This window comes from Eucyclogobius newberryi, unplaced genomic scaffold (assembly GCF_026437365.1).
Source record: "Eucyclogobius newberryi isolate DKJ021-1_F unplaced genomic scaffold, fEucNew1.0.hap1 SCAF_37, whole genome shotgun sequence".
NCBI lineage: Eukaryota > Metazoa > Chordata > Actinopteri > Gobiiformes > Gobiidae > Eucyclogobius > Eucyclogobius newberryi.
This window is the reverse complement of record NW_027316023.1, coordinates 737,389-753,648: the sequence shown is the minus strand read 5'-3', so window position 1 is coordinate 753,648 and position 16,260 is coordinate 737,389. Positions and strand designations below refer to the sequence as shown.

Below are 16,260 nucleotides of genomic sequence, written 5' to 3'. Positions count from 1 at the left end.
GCTATTCATCAGGGTGATGTCAGGGGCGTTTCATCCGTGTGATGTCAGGGGCGTTTCATCAGTGTGATGTCAGGGGCGTTTCATCCGTGTGATGTCAGGGGCGTTTCATCCGTGTGATGTCAGGGGCGTTTAATCAGGGTGATGTCAGGGGCGTTTAATCAGGGTGATGTCAGGGGCGTTTCATCAGTGTGATGTCAGGGGTGTTTCATCAGTGTGATGTCAGGGGCATTTTATCAGTGTGATGTCAGGGGCGTTTCATCAGTGTGATGTCAGGGGCGTTTCATCAGTGTGATGTCAGGGGCGTTTCATCAGTGTGATGTCAGGGGCGTTTCATCAGTGTGATGTCAGGGGCGTTTCATCAGTGTGATGTCAGGGGCGTTTCATCAGGGTGATGTCAGGGGCGTTTCATCAGTGTGATGTCAGGGGCGTTTCATCAGTGTGATGTCAGGGGCATTTCATCAGTGTGATGTCAGGGGCGTTTCATCAGTGTGATGTCAGGGGCGTTTCATCAGGGTGATGTCAGGGGCGTTTCATCAGTGTGATGTCAGGGGTGTTTCATCAGGGTGATGTCAGGGGCGTTTCATCAGTGTGATGTCAGGGGCGTTTCATCAGGGTGATGTCAGGGGCGTTTCATCAGTGTGATGTCAGGGGCATTTCATCAGTGTGATGTCAGGGGCGTTTCATCAGGGTGATGTCAGGGGCGTTTCATCAGGGTGATGTCAGGGGCGTTTCATCAGTGTGATGTCAGGGGTGTTTCATCAGTGTGATGTCAGGGGCGTTTCATCAGGGTGATGTCAGGGGCGTTTCATCAGGGTGATGTCAGGGGCATTTCATCCGTGTGATGTCAGGGGCTATTCATCAGGGTGATGTCAGGGGCGTTTAATCCGTGTGATGTCAGGGGCGTTTAATCAGGGTGATGTCAGGGGCGTTTAATCAGGGTGATGTCAGGGGCGTTTCATCAGTGTGATGTCAGGGGCGTTTCATCAGTGTGATGTCAGGGGCGTTTCATCAGTGTGATGTCAGGGGCGTTTCATCAGTGTGATGTCAGGGGCGTTTCATCAGTGTGATGTCAGGGGCGTTTCATCAGTGTGATGTCAGGGGCGGTTCATCAGTGTGATGTCAGGGGCGTTTCATCAGTGTGATGTCAGGGGCGTTTCATCAGTGTGATGTCAGGGGCGTTTCATCAGTGTGATGTCAGGGGCGTTTCATCAGGGTGAAAAGTTACAGCGAGAGTCCTGAGCGTCCGACCACAGGCAAAAAGACGGATAAAAATAATACGACTTATACCGCGGATATTCACGAACATGCACCGTCCCGACCAAAGAAACAAATAACACGAAGAGTCCGAGCTGCCCTTGAACGCGGATTAATCCTAAATGACACGGCAAAACGTTCTCTTATCGTATACATTTCATAAAACCAGTGTATAGCTCATTCCTGTAACTCATAATGTAACACACAAAACAAACTTATACATGCGTTCGCACATCCAGGAATGTTTGCAGTGGCAACAGAGTCCGCCATTTTGAAAGGGGCACAACAACACGTCTACTACATACGATATCCAGGAGCTATGAGGCCAAAAACCTGCGTTCTGTCAGGACATCGCTCTGTTGTCAGACCAAGGAATGAAAGCTTTGTCGTGTACCTTAGTCTGCCGTTATCGTCTAAAGAATCAAAGTATTCGTAGCTCGTTATGCTGTAGAAAAGGATGCAGTCGTGGTGGTTGCTAGTATATCGCGTGCCCCTTTCAAAATGGCCGCTGTATGTATGAAGTCACCGCCAACGCTTGTATAGCTTGTTTCTGTAACTCATAATTAGGTTTCGAACTTGAATATTTTCAAATTCAAACAAAACACACATTTTATGAACATAACTTTACAAGAAACATTTCCAGGTCTGTAATCTGTTTTTTTAAATGATTATACTTCTGCCTAATCTGTGTTGCAACAGTGAAATTTCCCCATCGTGGGACAAATAAAGCTTCTTTCATCTTCTCTTCTCTGCACATCATCTACACAGAGCAAAAGCATGTGGTGAATTAGAACTGGCTGAATTGACGCCGTCTTGGGAGTGTCGGCTAAAAAACGGAGGTAAAAGTAAAAGTGTGAGCTCCAGAGGGCGCTGCAGAGGGCGCTGCAGAGTCCCGCGTCGTGACCGTGTGTGTGGATACAAACATCAGTCCTTCAGGGTTAAAACGGCAGTTTCTTCAGCTGCTCGAACGTAATAAAGAACTGAGGGGAAAAGGTTAAGGGGAAACGCTCGAAACGATGTAGAAAACAAGAGGAAAGACATTTAAAAAGTCAAGAGTGCATAAATATGAACGTGGCAGCGCTGCAGGGAAATTATATCACAGTCACAAGCCAGCTAGCATTAGCATTCACAACAAAAATATACCAGTTATTCACATGCACCTTTTTTGTTGAAAATAAAACATCTTTAACAGAATTTTAGATAGGATTTGAAAACACTGCGTCCAAATAGTTTTGTCCGGGGGCCGACTTGACGAAAAAAGGAGTAGCTACGGAATTCTCCGGACAGCGGCTCGGCAGCCAATCAGAGCCAGGCGATTTTGTCGACCAATCAGCGCGCAGCATGCAAATTTTCACTTGTAAACAGTAAACTGTAATGGCGGACGACTGTCAAACGCGATTTAATGATAATATTCCCTTTTTTTCTAAGATTTATTAATGAAATGACCGCGTCCCTGCACTCGAAAATGCCCGTCCACATTTGAAATACCTCGTCCAAAATACGGGAAGACTGCGCTCATCTAAAAGTCTGCGGGTTCATGAACGCATCTTTTAAAATGTCCTTGTGTTTGCGTGAACTTTGAGTAAATGAACCAGGCAAACATGAGCTACAAGACTACTTTTTAACACTGATGAGGTTGTATGCATTTTGCACCGTTCCTACTGGCCCCGCCCCCTTCTACTGCGACTGGGCTAATGAAAGCGCTCTAGATAAACCTGTGCAGTGAAGGATCAGTTCTGTGCTCTGGATAAACCTGTGCAGTGAAGGATCAGTTCTGTGCTCTGGATAAACCTGTGCAGTGAAGGATCAGTTCTGTGCTCTAGATAAACCTGTGCAGTGAAGGATCAGTTCTGTGCTCTAGATAAACCTGTGCAGTGAAGGATCAGTTCTGTGCTCTAGATAAACCTGTGCAGTGAAGGATCAGTTCTGTGCTCTAGATAAACCTGTGCAGTGAAGGATCAGTTCTGTGCTCTGGATAAACCTGTGCAGTGAAGGATCAGTTCTGTGCTCTAGATAAACCTGTGCAGTGAAGGATCAGTTCTGTGCTCTAGATAAACCTGTGCAGTGAAGGATCAGTTCTGTGCTCTGGATAAACCTGTGCAGTGAAGGATCAGTTCTGTGCTCTGGATAAACCTGTGCAGTGAAGGATCAGTTCTGTGCTCTAGATAAACCTGTGCAGTGAAGGATCAGTTCTGTGCTCTAGATAAACCTGTGCAGTGAAGGATCAGTTCTGTGCTCTAGATAAACCTGTGCAGTGAAGGATCAGTTCTGTGCTCTAGATAAACCTGTGCAGTGAAGGATCAGTTCTGTGCTCTGGATAAACCTGTGCAGTGAAGGATCAGTTCTGTGCTCTAGATAAACCTGTGCAGTGAAGGATCAGTTCTGTGCTCTGGATAAACCTGTGCAGTGAAGGATCAGTTCTGTGCTCTGGATAAACCTGTGCAGTGAAGGATCAGTTCTGTGCTCTAGATAAACCTGTGCAGTGAAGGATCAGTTCTGTGCTCTAGATAAACCTGTGCAGTGAAGGATCAGTTCTGTGCTCTAGATAAACCTGTGCAGTGAAGGATCAGTTCTGTGCTCTAGATAAACCTGTGCAGTGAAGGATCAGTTCTGTGCTCTAGATAAACCTGTGCAGTGAAGGATCAGTTCTGTGCTCTAGATAAACCTGTGCAGTGAAGGATCAGTTCTGTGCTCTGGATAAACCTGTGCAGTGAAGGATCAGTTCTGTGCTCTAGATAAACCTGTGCAGTGAAGGATCAGTTCTGTGCTCTGGATAAACCTGTGCAGTGAAGGATCAGTTCTGTGCTCTAGATAAACCTGTGCAGTGAAGGATCAGTTCTGTGCTCTAGATAAACCTGTGCAGTGAAGGATCAGTTCTGTGCTCTAGATAAACCTGTGCAGTGAAGGATCAGTTCTGTGCTCTAGATAAACCTGTGCAGTGAAGGATCAGTTCTGTGCTCTAGATAAACCTGTGCAGTGAAGGATCAGTTCTGTGCTCTAGATAAACCTGTGCAGTGAAGGATCAGTTCTGTGCTCTAGATAAACCTGTGCAGTGAAGGATCAGTTCTGTGCTCTAGATAAACCTGTGCAGTGAAGGATCAGTTCTGTGCTCTAGATAAACCTGTGCAGTGAAGGATCAGTTCTGTGCTCTAGATAAACCTGTGCAGTGAAGGATACGATGATGTTCCAGGGCCCAAGCCGGAGCCAGTTGGGCCAGAAGCCTTTGTAGAGTGCGAAGAAGCCCTCGTTCTTCCATGTCTGCATGAGTCCGTCCATGGTCCCCTTGTACAGCGGCGCCCCCGACAGGACGCGCTGGTTCATCATCCGAGTCCTCACCACGTCCACGGGGTTGGACGCCAGCGCCCCCGCCAGGCCGCACGTGAAACTGGAGCTGCGCACAAGAGAGGGCGCGGTCATTTTAGCGCTTAGACTGCCACGGCGACGAGCGCAGCGGAGTGGGATGACCGCACACAGCGATCCAACTGAAATGTGAACTGTAGGCGGCACGAGGAGCAGGTGTTGTAACGTTGTTGTGCGACTGTTTTGGCTCAGAAGCTTGTGTCGTAGCTCTCAGAAGGACAATGATGTTACGACCAAAGCAGCGTCAGACATTTTGTAATCTTGCCGTACAATTTTAATTTCATTCATAAATCTTATACAGTGTTCTCGCTGGGCTGAGGTTTGAAGATGGTGGCGCTAGCAAAAAGTACTTAACTCGATATGCAAAGCCAATATGATCACACTTGGGAGCGGCGTATCGCGCCGTATTTTCCGACGCTTTTCCAAAAAAAGCAGCGCTTTTAATGCCATGCGCCGTCTGACGTTACGAGCTCCGTAAGTGGTGGAGTGTGATCATATTGGCTTTCCACACTTGTGCGCCGAGCGCAGCAGGCGGCGCGAGCACACAACACCACAGCGCCCGCGGCACCTGAACGCACGAGCGAGCGCAGCAGCACCCTAAAATGCCCGCGGCGCGCACACGGTTATCTTAATACCTGGCGGTATCTTTTCAGCATGGCGGGTGCCCGCGGCAGCATGGTGGGTGCCCGCAGCCAGGCCCTTCCACTAGGCCGTATAGGCGGGTGCCTGGGGCACCCTCTGGATTTTTTATTTTAATTTTTTTTGCTTGGCGGAGTTTTTTGCGCCCCCTTCTATGTATTCAAACACTATTTTGGGATTGACAAATAAATCTATCGAAAGCAGTGTGTTACGTATTCTAGCAAGTCAGGGGTATCACCTCTGGATGGACAGAACAGGCTAGGGGGGGCGCCAGGGGAGTAGCTCGCCTAGGGCACCAAATGTGCTGGGGCCGGCCCTGCCCGCGGCAGCATGGCGGGTGCCCGCGGCAGCATGGCGCGGGTGCCTGCGGCAGCATGGGGGGTGCCTGCGGCAGCATGGCGGGTGCCCGCGGCAGCATGGCGGGTGCCCGCGGCAGCATGGCGGGTGCCCGCGGCAGCATGGTGGGTGCCTGCGGCAGCATGGCAGGTGCCCGCGGCAGCATGGTGGGTGCCTGCGGCAGCATGGTGGGTGCCTGCGGCAGCATGGCAGGTGCCCGCGGCAGCATGGTGGGCCGCCATGCCAAAAGCCCTCAGCGAGAACACTGCTTATAGGATATTCCTGATTTTGAATTTAGAAGTCTCTTGAAATGGCACACTTCAGAACCACTCAGGTACCTCACAGTACGTTTACATGCAAACGAAAAAAACGAATAGTTGCTTTAATCCGATACAATCAGAAATCTTCGTGTGTAAACATACTTATGCGATTGTGTAATCGCACTGAAACTAGACAAGGCTGACCCATGCTCCATGACCCACGCTGACCTATGACCCCGGAACAAAACCATACAAGGAAGAACACAACACCAGCAGCACTTTATCTGCACAATAACTAACGCGGACGTGACACGAGAGATGAACTGTCCATCTTGCTGTTGTTCCAAAATGCTCATGACAGTTGTACGATGTATATCGCCACCTAGTGTTAGGAGGACGACACGTTCTTGTCAGGACTTGGACTTTCTGGTCTGCATGTGTATTTGGACAAGGACAGAGCTTGTCCAAGACCTCAAAACCGGTTGACCGTTGTATTCGTTTGCATGTCATGCACTGACTGTGTAACAGACATTACTGGGTAAAATGATGTTCATACTTTGGCTTTTGTACATGAATTTGTGTTTTAAATGAATCAATAGACTCAAACTTACATGAAATGGGCCAGGATGGTGTCTCCCATGACTCCGGAGAGAAGGAGGTGTTTCTTAGTGATGTCATAAACAGGAAGTTCCACCCCCACAACAATGGCCGCTCGCTGTGCTGTGGGGATGACGCCCTGAAGGGGAAACAAAGGCTCCAATGAAGAAACTGGAAGAACGATCTTAAAGGCGCAATGGACGATTTTTCGGCGATTTGAGAACTCAGGTGGAAGTGCACATGCCACTCCCCCGTGCACAGGCCACTCCCCCGTGCACAGGCCACTCCCCCGTGCACAGGCCACTCCCCCGTGCACATGCCACTCCCCCGTGCACATGCCACTCCCCCGTGCACATGCCACTCCACATGCAGATTTCCGTCTTCTTCTGAGCTCAAACAGTCTTTCTCCGTCTTCATTTTGCCCCGTACACTGAGGGAACTATATTATGATAGATCAATGCGCTTAGACACGCGGAAACGGGCCACACGCGGCTGCAGGTGAGCGGTAGGTGCGTTTTATGATTGATACGTGGCAGGACTAATGGACAGTCCACGCCACGAGGAAATAAGACTCAGATTTGGGCCAAAAAAATCGTCCATTCAACCTTTAACTTTTCAACAATCTTAATCTTAATTTAGCCATTTCTGACCATTGGAGTAACACTGTGATGGAACAGTACTGTAGCGCTACTGCATACATGTGTATTACGTGTACTTTGTTTGTACACCAGAGGGAGCTGGTTGGCTTGACCCATAAAGGTGCACTATGTAACTTCTTGCAGCACAGTGGAACATACTGTGCCTTAAACCACTCCAACCCATGCAAACATTTGGTGAAAATATGAAGTTTATTTTCCACAACTGCAAAGAACTCCACACGGCTGTGCTCCTCCTGTGCAAATGCTAAAGTACTGTGGCCTATCGAGTACATGTACATGTACTATGTAGTGTACAAAGCAAGAGTGGGGCTAAGGACAGCCCCCTGAGATCACTGGTGTAGGGTTAGTCCTGCCCTCTCTGGTCTCACCCTCCACAGGCCTCTGGTGCCCTCAGTCTGGTAGATGTTCATGAAGTTGGACATCATGCTCCCCTGCAGCAGACTGCCCTGCGCCTGCATCCGGATCTGAAAACATCAAATATCATCTTTTATAAATCAACAAAGGTTTTTAAAAGCAACAAACTAGCTTTACTAATTAAAGCTATGTGTACAAGTAAGTGTGTTGCATCCGGAGGAAACCGACGCATGCAAAGGGAGAACATCCAAACTCCACACAGAAAGGCCCCGTGTTGACCTGGAGTCAAACCCAGGACCTTCCTGTGCGGCGCGAGCGCTAACCGCTGCGCTGCACTATGCTAATGTCAGCTAAAGACAAGGAAAACAGAGAGTTAAGGCGGAGCGGGTCAGACCTTGAGGACGTCTGTGGGGTTGGCCATGGACGAGGACATGACTCCAGACACAACTCCACAGAAGACATTGATCACCATCGTCTCATCTGCAGAGACACATGAGGAGACATGAGGAGACATGAGGAGACATGAGGAGACATGAGGAGACATGAGGAGACATGAGGAGACATGAGGAGACATGAGGAGACATGATGATTTATGTGTTTATGTGTCTCCACAAATACTGGGAAAACTAATCTAAATCTGACAAAAAGTGAAAGTAATTGCACCCTAAACCTGATGACTGGTTGTGCCGCCCGTGCGCTCGTGATGACCGGTTGTGCCGCCCGTGTGCTTGTGATGACCGGTTGTGCCGCCTGTGCGCTTGTGATGACCGGTTGTGTCGCCCGTGCGCTCGTGATGACCGGTTGTGTCGCCCGTGCGCTCGTGATGACCGGTTGTGCCGCCCATGTGCTTGTGATGACCGGTTGTGTGGCTTGTGATGACCGGTTGTGCCGCCTGTGTGCTTGTGATGACCGGTTGTGCCGCCTGTGTGCTTGTGATGACCGGTTGTGCCGCTCGTGTGCTCGTGATGACCGGTTGTGTGGCTTGTGATGACCGGTTGTGCCGCCTGTGTGCTTGTGATGACCGGTTGTGCCGCCCGTGTGCTTGTGATGACCGGTTGTGCCGCCTGTGTGCTTGTGATGACCGGTTGTGTGGCTTGTGATGACCGGTTGTGCCGCCTGTGTGCTTGTGATGACCGGTTGTGCCGCCTGTGTGCTTGTGATGACCGGTTGTGCCGCCCGTGTGCTTGTGATGACCGGTTGTGCCGCCTGTGTGCTTGTGATGACCGGTTGTGCCGCCCGTGTGCTCGTGATGACCGGTTGTGTGGCTTGTGATGACCGGTTGTGCCGCCTGTGTGCTTGTGATGACCGGTTGTGCCGCTCGTGTGCTTGTGATGACCGGTTGTGTCGCCCGTGCGCTTGTGATGACCGGTTGTGCCGCTCGTGTGCTTGTGATGACCGGTTGTGCCGCTCGTGTGCTTGTGATGACCGGTTGTGCCGCTCGTGTGCTTGTGATGACCGGTTGTGCCGCTCGTGTGCTTGTGATGACCGGTTGTGCCGCCCGTGTGCTCGTGATGACCGGTTGAGAGTAGACTTTCCATGCTCTCTACGCATCAAATAAACTTCCCCTGAATTTAATTTGCAAATGAGTCTTGTTACAGTTTTTGCATTTCAAGTCGTCTGGAGGAAGTAAACCTCTCGTTTGAATGACTTGCTGTACACACTGTGCTCTATAGATAAACTTGCCTTAATGAAAGCAACAATAGAGTACATTAAATAGTATAGTAGAACCTTCTGGGCGAGTGACAAAGAATCGTTTCAGAGTGTTGTACGTTCCGATCTTGATGGTTCCATACGAGGCCTGTCGCAGCAGAGCGGGAGAAATCCTGTGGAAAAACAACAACTATTGTCAGATTCTAAATGATTCACTGCACTGCCTCTTTTACTTCAGTCTGTCAGAAGATGTTCAAAGTGATGTCAAAGAAAGACAATTGTATTATGTTGTTTAGGTAAATCCAGTCTAAATGTTCATAATCATAGTTAGATCATCATACGAGTTAACTGGATTACAAAGACTCTAAAAATCAGGCTAAAATACAGTTTATTTATGGGTTGGAAATGAGGCTCGTTAAAACTGCAAGTAGGCTAACGTTTATTAGCATAGCCACGCAATAATATGCAAGCTAGCATTAGCATTAGCTGCTAACAACCTGAAATCAACAGTCTGGAGTGATCTCTGTCCACTGGTCCTTCCTGACCACAGGGACACACTTCTGGACACAAACCAGTCAAGTCCTGATGGTTCTAGTTCTAGGTTTGTTCAGGTCCTGGACTTGTGCTCTACGGACACACAGGTCGTGCTCTACAGGTCGTGCTCTACAGGTCGTGCTCTACAGACACACAGGTCGTGCTCTACAGGTCGTGCTCTACAGGTCGTGCTCTACAGGTCGTGCTCTACAGGTCGTGCTCTACAGGTCGTGCTCTACAGACACACAGGTCGCACTCTACAGGTCGCGCTCTACAGGTCGCGCTCTACAGACACACAGGTCGTGCTCTACAGGTCGTGCTCTACAGACACACAGGTCGTGCTCTACAGGTCGTGCTCTACAGACACACAGGTCGTGCTCTACAGGTCGTGCTCTACAGACACACAGGTCGTGCTCTACAGACACACAGGTCGTGCTCTACAGACACACAGGTCGTGCTCTACAGGTCGTGCTCTACAGACACACAGGTCGTGCTCTACAGACACACAGGTCGTGCTCTACAGACACACAGGTCGTGCTCTACAGGTCGTGCTCTACAGACACACAGGTCGTGCTCTACAGACACACAGGTCGTGCTCTACAGGTCGTGCTCTACAGACACACAGGTCGTGCTCTACAGGTCATGCTCTACAGGTCGTGCTCTACAGACACACAGGTCGTGCTCTACAGGTCATGCTCTACAGGTCGTGCTCTACAGACACACAGGTCGTGCTCTACAGGTCGTGCTCTACAGGTCGTGCTCTACAGGTCGTGCTCTACAGGTCGTGCTCTACAGACACACAGGTCGTGCTCTACAGGTCGTGCTCTACAGGTCGCGCTCTACAGGTCGCGCTCTACAGGTCGCGCTCTACAGGTCGCGCTCTACAGGTCGTGCTCTACAGGTCGTGCTCTACAGGTCGTGCTCTACAGGTCGCGCTCTACAGACACACAGGTCGTGCTCTACAGACACACAGGTCGTGCTCTACAGGTCGCGCTCTACAGGTCGTGCTCTACAGGTCGCGCTCTACAGGTCGTGCTCTACAGACACACAGGTCGTGCTCTACAGGTCGCACTCTACAGACACACAGGTCGTGCTCTACAGACACACAGGTCGTGCTCTACAGGTCGTGCTCTACAGGTCGTGCTCTACAGGTCGCGCTCTACAGACACACAGGTCGTGCTCTACAGACACACAGGTCGTGCTCTACAGGTCGCGCTCTACAGGTCGTGCTCTACAGATCGCGCTCTACAGGTCGTGCTCTACAGGTCGCGCTCTACAGGTCGTGCTCTACAGACACACAGGTCGTGCTCTACAGGTCGCACTCTACAGACACACAGGTCGTGCTCTACAGGTCGTGCTCTACAGGTCGTGCTCTACAGGTCGTGCTCTACAGGTCGTGCTCTACAGACACACAGGTCGTGCTCTACAGACACACAGGTCATGCTCTACAGGTCGTGCTCTACAGACACACAGGTCGTGCTCTACAGGTCGTGCTCTACAGGTCGTGCTCTACAGGTCGTGCTCTACAGGTCGTGCTCTACAGGTCGTGCTCTACAGGTCGTGCTCTACAGGTCGTGCTCTACAGGTCGTGCTCTACAGGTCGTGCTCTACAGGTCGTACTCTACAGGTCGTGCTCTACAGGTCGTGCTCTACAGGTCGTGCTCTACAGGTCGTGCTCTACAGGTCGTGCTCTTGCAGAAGTAGGAGGAGGAGCCGTCTCACCCGGAGTAGAGCGCTCGGACGCCCTCCTCTTTGCCGATCCTGAACAGGGCGTGGAACATGCCCCTGTAGCGCACCTCAGTGTACTGGGACTGGCCCTGGACCTGGAGCCGCGTCTTAGTCAGATCTATGGGGAAGGTGCCTGAGGAGCACAACACAGAACAAGTGTGTCACCTGTAGTTCATACGTAGCCACGATTCATGGACTAAAACAGGTCTAAAGCAGGACTAAAACAGGACTAAAGCAGGTCTAAAGCAGGACTAAAGCAGGTCTAAAGCAGGACTAAAGAAGGTCTAAAGCAGGACTAAAGCAGGACTAAAGCAGGACTAAAGCAGGACTAAAGCAGGTCTAAAGCAGGTCTAAAGCAGGACTAAAGAAGGTCTAAAGCAGGACTAAAACAGGTCTTAAAGCAGGACTAAAGCAGGACTAAAGCAGGACTAAAACAGGACTAAAGCAGGTCTAAAGCAGGACTAAAGCAGGTCTAAAGCAGGTCAAAAGCAGGTCTAAAGCAGGACTAAAGCAGGTCTAAAGCAGGACTAAAGCAGGACTAAAGCAGGACTAAAGCAGGTCTAAAGCAGGACTAAAGAAGGTCTAAAGCAGGACTAAAACAGGTCTAAAGCAGGACTAAAGCAGGACTAAAGCAGGACTAAAGCAGGTCTAAAGCAGGTCTAAAGCAGGACTAAAGAAGGTCTAAAGCAGGACTAAAACAGGTCTTAAAGCAGGACTAAAGCAGGACTAAAGCAGGACTAAAACAGGTCTAAAGCAGGACTAAAGCAGGTCTAAAGCAGGTCTAAAGCAGGACTAAAGCAGGTCAAAAGCAGGTCTAAAGCAGGACTAAAGCAGGTCTAAAGCAGGACTAAAGCAGGACTAAAGCAGGACTAAAGCAGGTCTAAAGCAGGACTAAAGAAGGTCTAAAGCAGGACTAAAACAGGTCTAAAGCAGGACTAAAGCAGGACTAAAGCAGGACTAAAGCAGGTCTAAAGCAGGACTAAAGCAGGTCTAAAGCAGGACTAAAGCAGGTCTAAAGCAGGACTAAAGAAGGTCTAAAGCAGGACTAAAGCAGGACTAAAGCAGGTCTAAAGCAGGTCTAAAGCAGGTCTAAAGCAGGACTAAAGCAGGTCTAAAGCAGGTCTAAAGCAGGTCTAAAGCAGGTCTAAAGCAGGTCTAAAGCAGGACTAAAGCAGGTCTAAAGCAGGTCTAAAGCAGGTCTAAAGCAGGACTAAAGCAGGACTAAAGCAGGTCTAAAGCAGGACTAAAGAAGGACTAAAGAAGGTCTAAAGCAGGACTAAAGCAGGTCTAAAGCAGGACTAAAGCAGGTCTAACGTAAGACATACATAAGAGTGTGTTAATGTATGTGATAATTGACCGTTTAAAGGGCAAATACTTACATTAGTATTGCAATATAAATCATATTAACAATAATGTTTGTATTTTTAAAAGGCGTTATAATCCCCCCCAGACCAAACTGAGAGCCCTGATTGGAATATTTCACATTTCTATAGACACCGAGCGCTTAAAATGCAAAAACAGTTTTATTATAAATTTAACTTCAATCTCCCTTTTGACAGATTTCTTTGCACAAATCTCCTGCAGACCAGATTGTGAGCACAGTTTGAACATCACAATGTGAATCTTTGCTTACGTTTTGCATTGATACAAATGACATGCAAGCACTGTTTTACTTACCAGTTTATTACCACGACAACACTTCACAATTGAACTGAATTATGATCCACAGTTTTAAAGCTGCGTTTCATTCCACCAGCCACTTTCTTTGCTGGTTTTATTCACTCAATAACTCACAAAGAGCGTAATCGTTTGACATCTGACTTTACTTGGTCCAGTATCATGTATAATTCTTCTATTTATAGGTGTTGGATGTTTCGGTCGCTCGTCATTGCAATTCAAAACCAAAACACACTCGGGTTTAACACTCAGAGTTCACCGAGACTCATTTATCTTGTTTTAAACCTTTATGGACGGATTTCAATACTTCAAGTCTGTGTTTACAGCAATGTAGCTGGAATAAACAACATCTACTGCATCTCATCTTGACACATTCAGCTGAAAATATGTGTGTTCCAAATCCAAAATGTCTCTGCCATGCCTCCTCTGCCATGCCTCCTCTGTCATGCCTCCTCTGTAATGCCTCCTCTGTCATGCCTCCTCTGTCATGCCTCCTCTGTCATGCCTCCTCTGTCATGCCTCCTCTGCCCTGCCTCCTCTGCCATGCCTCCTCTGCCATGCCTCCTGTCATGCCTCCTCTGTCATGCCTCCTGTCATGCCTCCTCTGTCATGCCTCCTCTGTCATGCCTCCTCTGCCATGCCTCCTCTGCCATGCCTCCTCTGCCATGCCTCCTCTGCCATGCCTCCTCTGTCATGCCTCCTCTGTCATGCCTCCTCTGTCATGCCTCCTCTGCCATGCCTCCTCTGCCATGCCTCCTCTGCCATGCCTCCTCTGCCATGCCTCCTCTGCCATGCCTCCTCTGCCATGCCTCCTCTGCCATGCCTCCTCTGCCATGCCTCCTCTGCCATGCCTCCTCTGCCATGCCTCCTCTGCCATGCCTCCTCTGCCCTGCCTCCTCTGCCCTGCCTCCTCTGCCATGCCTCCTCTGCCATGCCTCCTCTGCCATGCCTCCTCTGCCATGCCTCCTCTGCCCTGCCTCCTCTGCCCTGCCTCCTCTGCCCTGCCTCCTCTGTCATGCCTCCTCTGTCATGCCTCCTCTGTCATGCCTCCTCTGTCATGCCTCCTCTGTCATGCCTCCTCTGTCATGCCTCCTCTGTCATGCCTCCTCTGCCATGCCTCCTCTGCCATGCCTCCTCTGCCATGCCTCCTCTGCCATGCCTCCTCTGCCATGCCTCCTCTGTCATGCCTCCTCTGTCATGCCTCCTCTGTCATGCCTCCTCTGCCATGCCTCCTCTGCCATGCCTCCTCTGCCATGCCTCCTCTGCCATGCCTCCTCTGTCATGCCTCCTGTCATGCCTCCTCTGTCATGCCTCCTCTGCCATGCCTCCTCTGTCATGCCTCCTCTGCCCTGCCTCCTCTGCCCTGCCTCCTCTGCCATGCCTCCTCTGCCATGCCTCCTCTGCCATGCCTCCTCTGCCATGCCTCCTCTGCCATGCCTCCTCTGCCCTGCCTCCTCTGCCCTGCCTCCTCTGCCCTGCCTCCTCTGTCATGCCTCCTCTGCCCTGCCTCCTCTGCCCTGCCTCCTCTGCCCTGCCTCCTCTGTCATGCCTCCTCTGTCATGCCTCCTCTGTCATGCCTCCTCTGTCATGCCTCCTCTGCCATGCCTCCTCTGCCATGCCTCCTCTGCCATGCCTCCTCTGCCATGCCTCCTCTGCCATGCCTCCTCTGCCATGCCTCCTCTGTCATGCCTCCTCTGTCATGCCTCCTCTGTCATGCCTCCTCTGCCATGCCTCCTCTGCCATGCCTCCTCTGCCATGCCTCCTCTGTCATGCCTCCTCTGCCATGCCTCCTCTGCCATGCCTCCTCTGTCATGCCTCCTCTGCCATGCCTCCTCTTCCCTGCCTCCTCTGCCCTGCCTCCTCTGCCATGCCTCCTCTGCCATGCCTCCTCTGCCATGCCTCCTCTGCCATGCCTCCTCTGTCATGCCTCCTGTCATGCCTCCTCTGTCATGCCTCCTCTGCCATGCCTCCTCTGTCATGCCTCCTCTGCCCTGCCTCCTCTGCCCTGCCTCCTCTGCCATGCCTCCTCTGCCATGCCTCCTCTGCCATGCCTCCTCTGCCATGCCTCCTCTGCCATGCCTCCTCTGCCATGCCTCCTCTGCCCTGCCTCCTCTGCCCTGCCTCCTCTGTCATGCCTCCTCTGCCCTGCCTCCTCTGTCATGCCTCCTCTGTCATGCCTCCTCTGTCATGCCTCCTCTGCCATGCCTCCTCTGCCATGCCTCCTCTGCCATGCCTCCTCTGCCATGCCTCCTCTGCCATGCCTCCTCTGCCATGCCTCCTCTGTCATGCCTCCTCTGTCATGCCTCCTCTGTCATGCCTCCTCTGCCATGCCTCCTCTGCCATGCCTCCTCTGCCATGCCTCCTCTGCCATGCCTCCTCTGTCATGCCTCCTCTGCCATGCCTCCTCTGCCATGCCTCCTCTGTCATGCCTCCTCTGCCATGCCTCCTCTTCCATGCCTCCTCTGCCCTGCATCCTCTGCCATGCCTCCTCTGTCATGCCTCCTCTTCCATGCCTCCTCTGCATCCTCTGTCACGCATCCGCTGCCATGCATTCCAGTAAACGCAGTTCCAGCAGCACGCGCGTCTGCACATTTCAACTGCGTGCTGTGGTCACATTAGAACAGATCCATGGCGGTGGCGCGTGCGGTGTGTGTGGCGCGTGCGGTGTGTGTGGCGCGTGCGTCGCGTTACGCACCAAACTCCGCGACCATCGAGGCCATCCCCCCGTAGATGAAGGGCTTCCAGTTGAGGCTGACCATCTCGGAGCCCGCGGCAGAGGCGTCCGCTTCCACCTGCTGCAGACCCGCGAGGAGCAGAAACAAGGCGGTCACGCACAGGTCAACGCAGGGCTGGAGCCGCAGAGACATGTCGACACAAAACGCGGAGCACAGACGTCAAACACACGGGCTCTGGCTCCGCATCTCCTCCGCGCACTGCAGCGTCCGGGGCCCCGCAGAGCCGCGCAGAGCCGCGCAGAGCGTCTGTGGTGGCGCTGCGATTGGCGGAGAGGCCGGTCAATCACGCACGGAGCCTTCCCATTGGCTAATAATAACGCGTGTTTAATGCATTTGTTTTGTCTTAAGGCTGCGCAGAAAACGTTTAATTTAAGAAGGACCGCGCACGTGCTTTTCGGTGTATATAAGGTTATTTATGTTGCACAGATTGTGACTCGTCGTGACTTATTTTATTTTTTTAATCTTATTTAGCTAAGC

The 16,260-nt window shown here is 51.1% G+C and overlaps 1 protein-coding gene across 1 annotated transcript; it reads right to left on the bottom strand.

Annotated features, from left to right (window-relative positions):
• Nucleotides 1-1,627: 1,627 nt before the first annotated feature.
• Nucleotides 1,628-15,929, bottom strand: slc25a14 (solute carrier family 25 member 14). The gene is made up of 8 exons (XM_072462112.1): nucleotides 15,744-15,929; nucleotides 11,366-11,504; nucleotides 9,188-9,282; nucleotides 7,854-7,939; nucleotides 7,474-7,569; nucleotides 6,461-6,585; nucleotides 4,432-4,645; nucleotides 1,628-2,234 (listed from the first exon to the last, which is right to left on the bottom strand). The coding sequence occupies exons 1-8, from the start codon at nucleotides 15,913-15,915 to the stop codon at nucleotides 2,193-2,195; spliced, it is 969 nt and encodes a 322-aa protein (XP_072318213.1). The 5' UTR covers nucleotides 15,916-15,929; the 3' UTR covers nucleotides 1,628-2,192.
• Nucleotides 15,930-16,260: the final 331 nt, after the last annotated feature.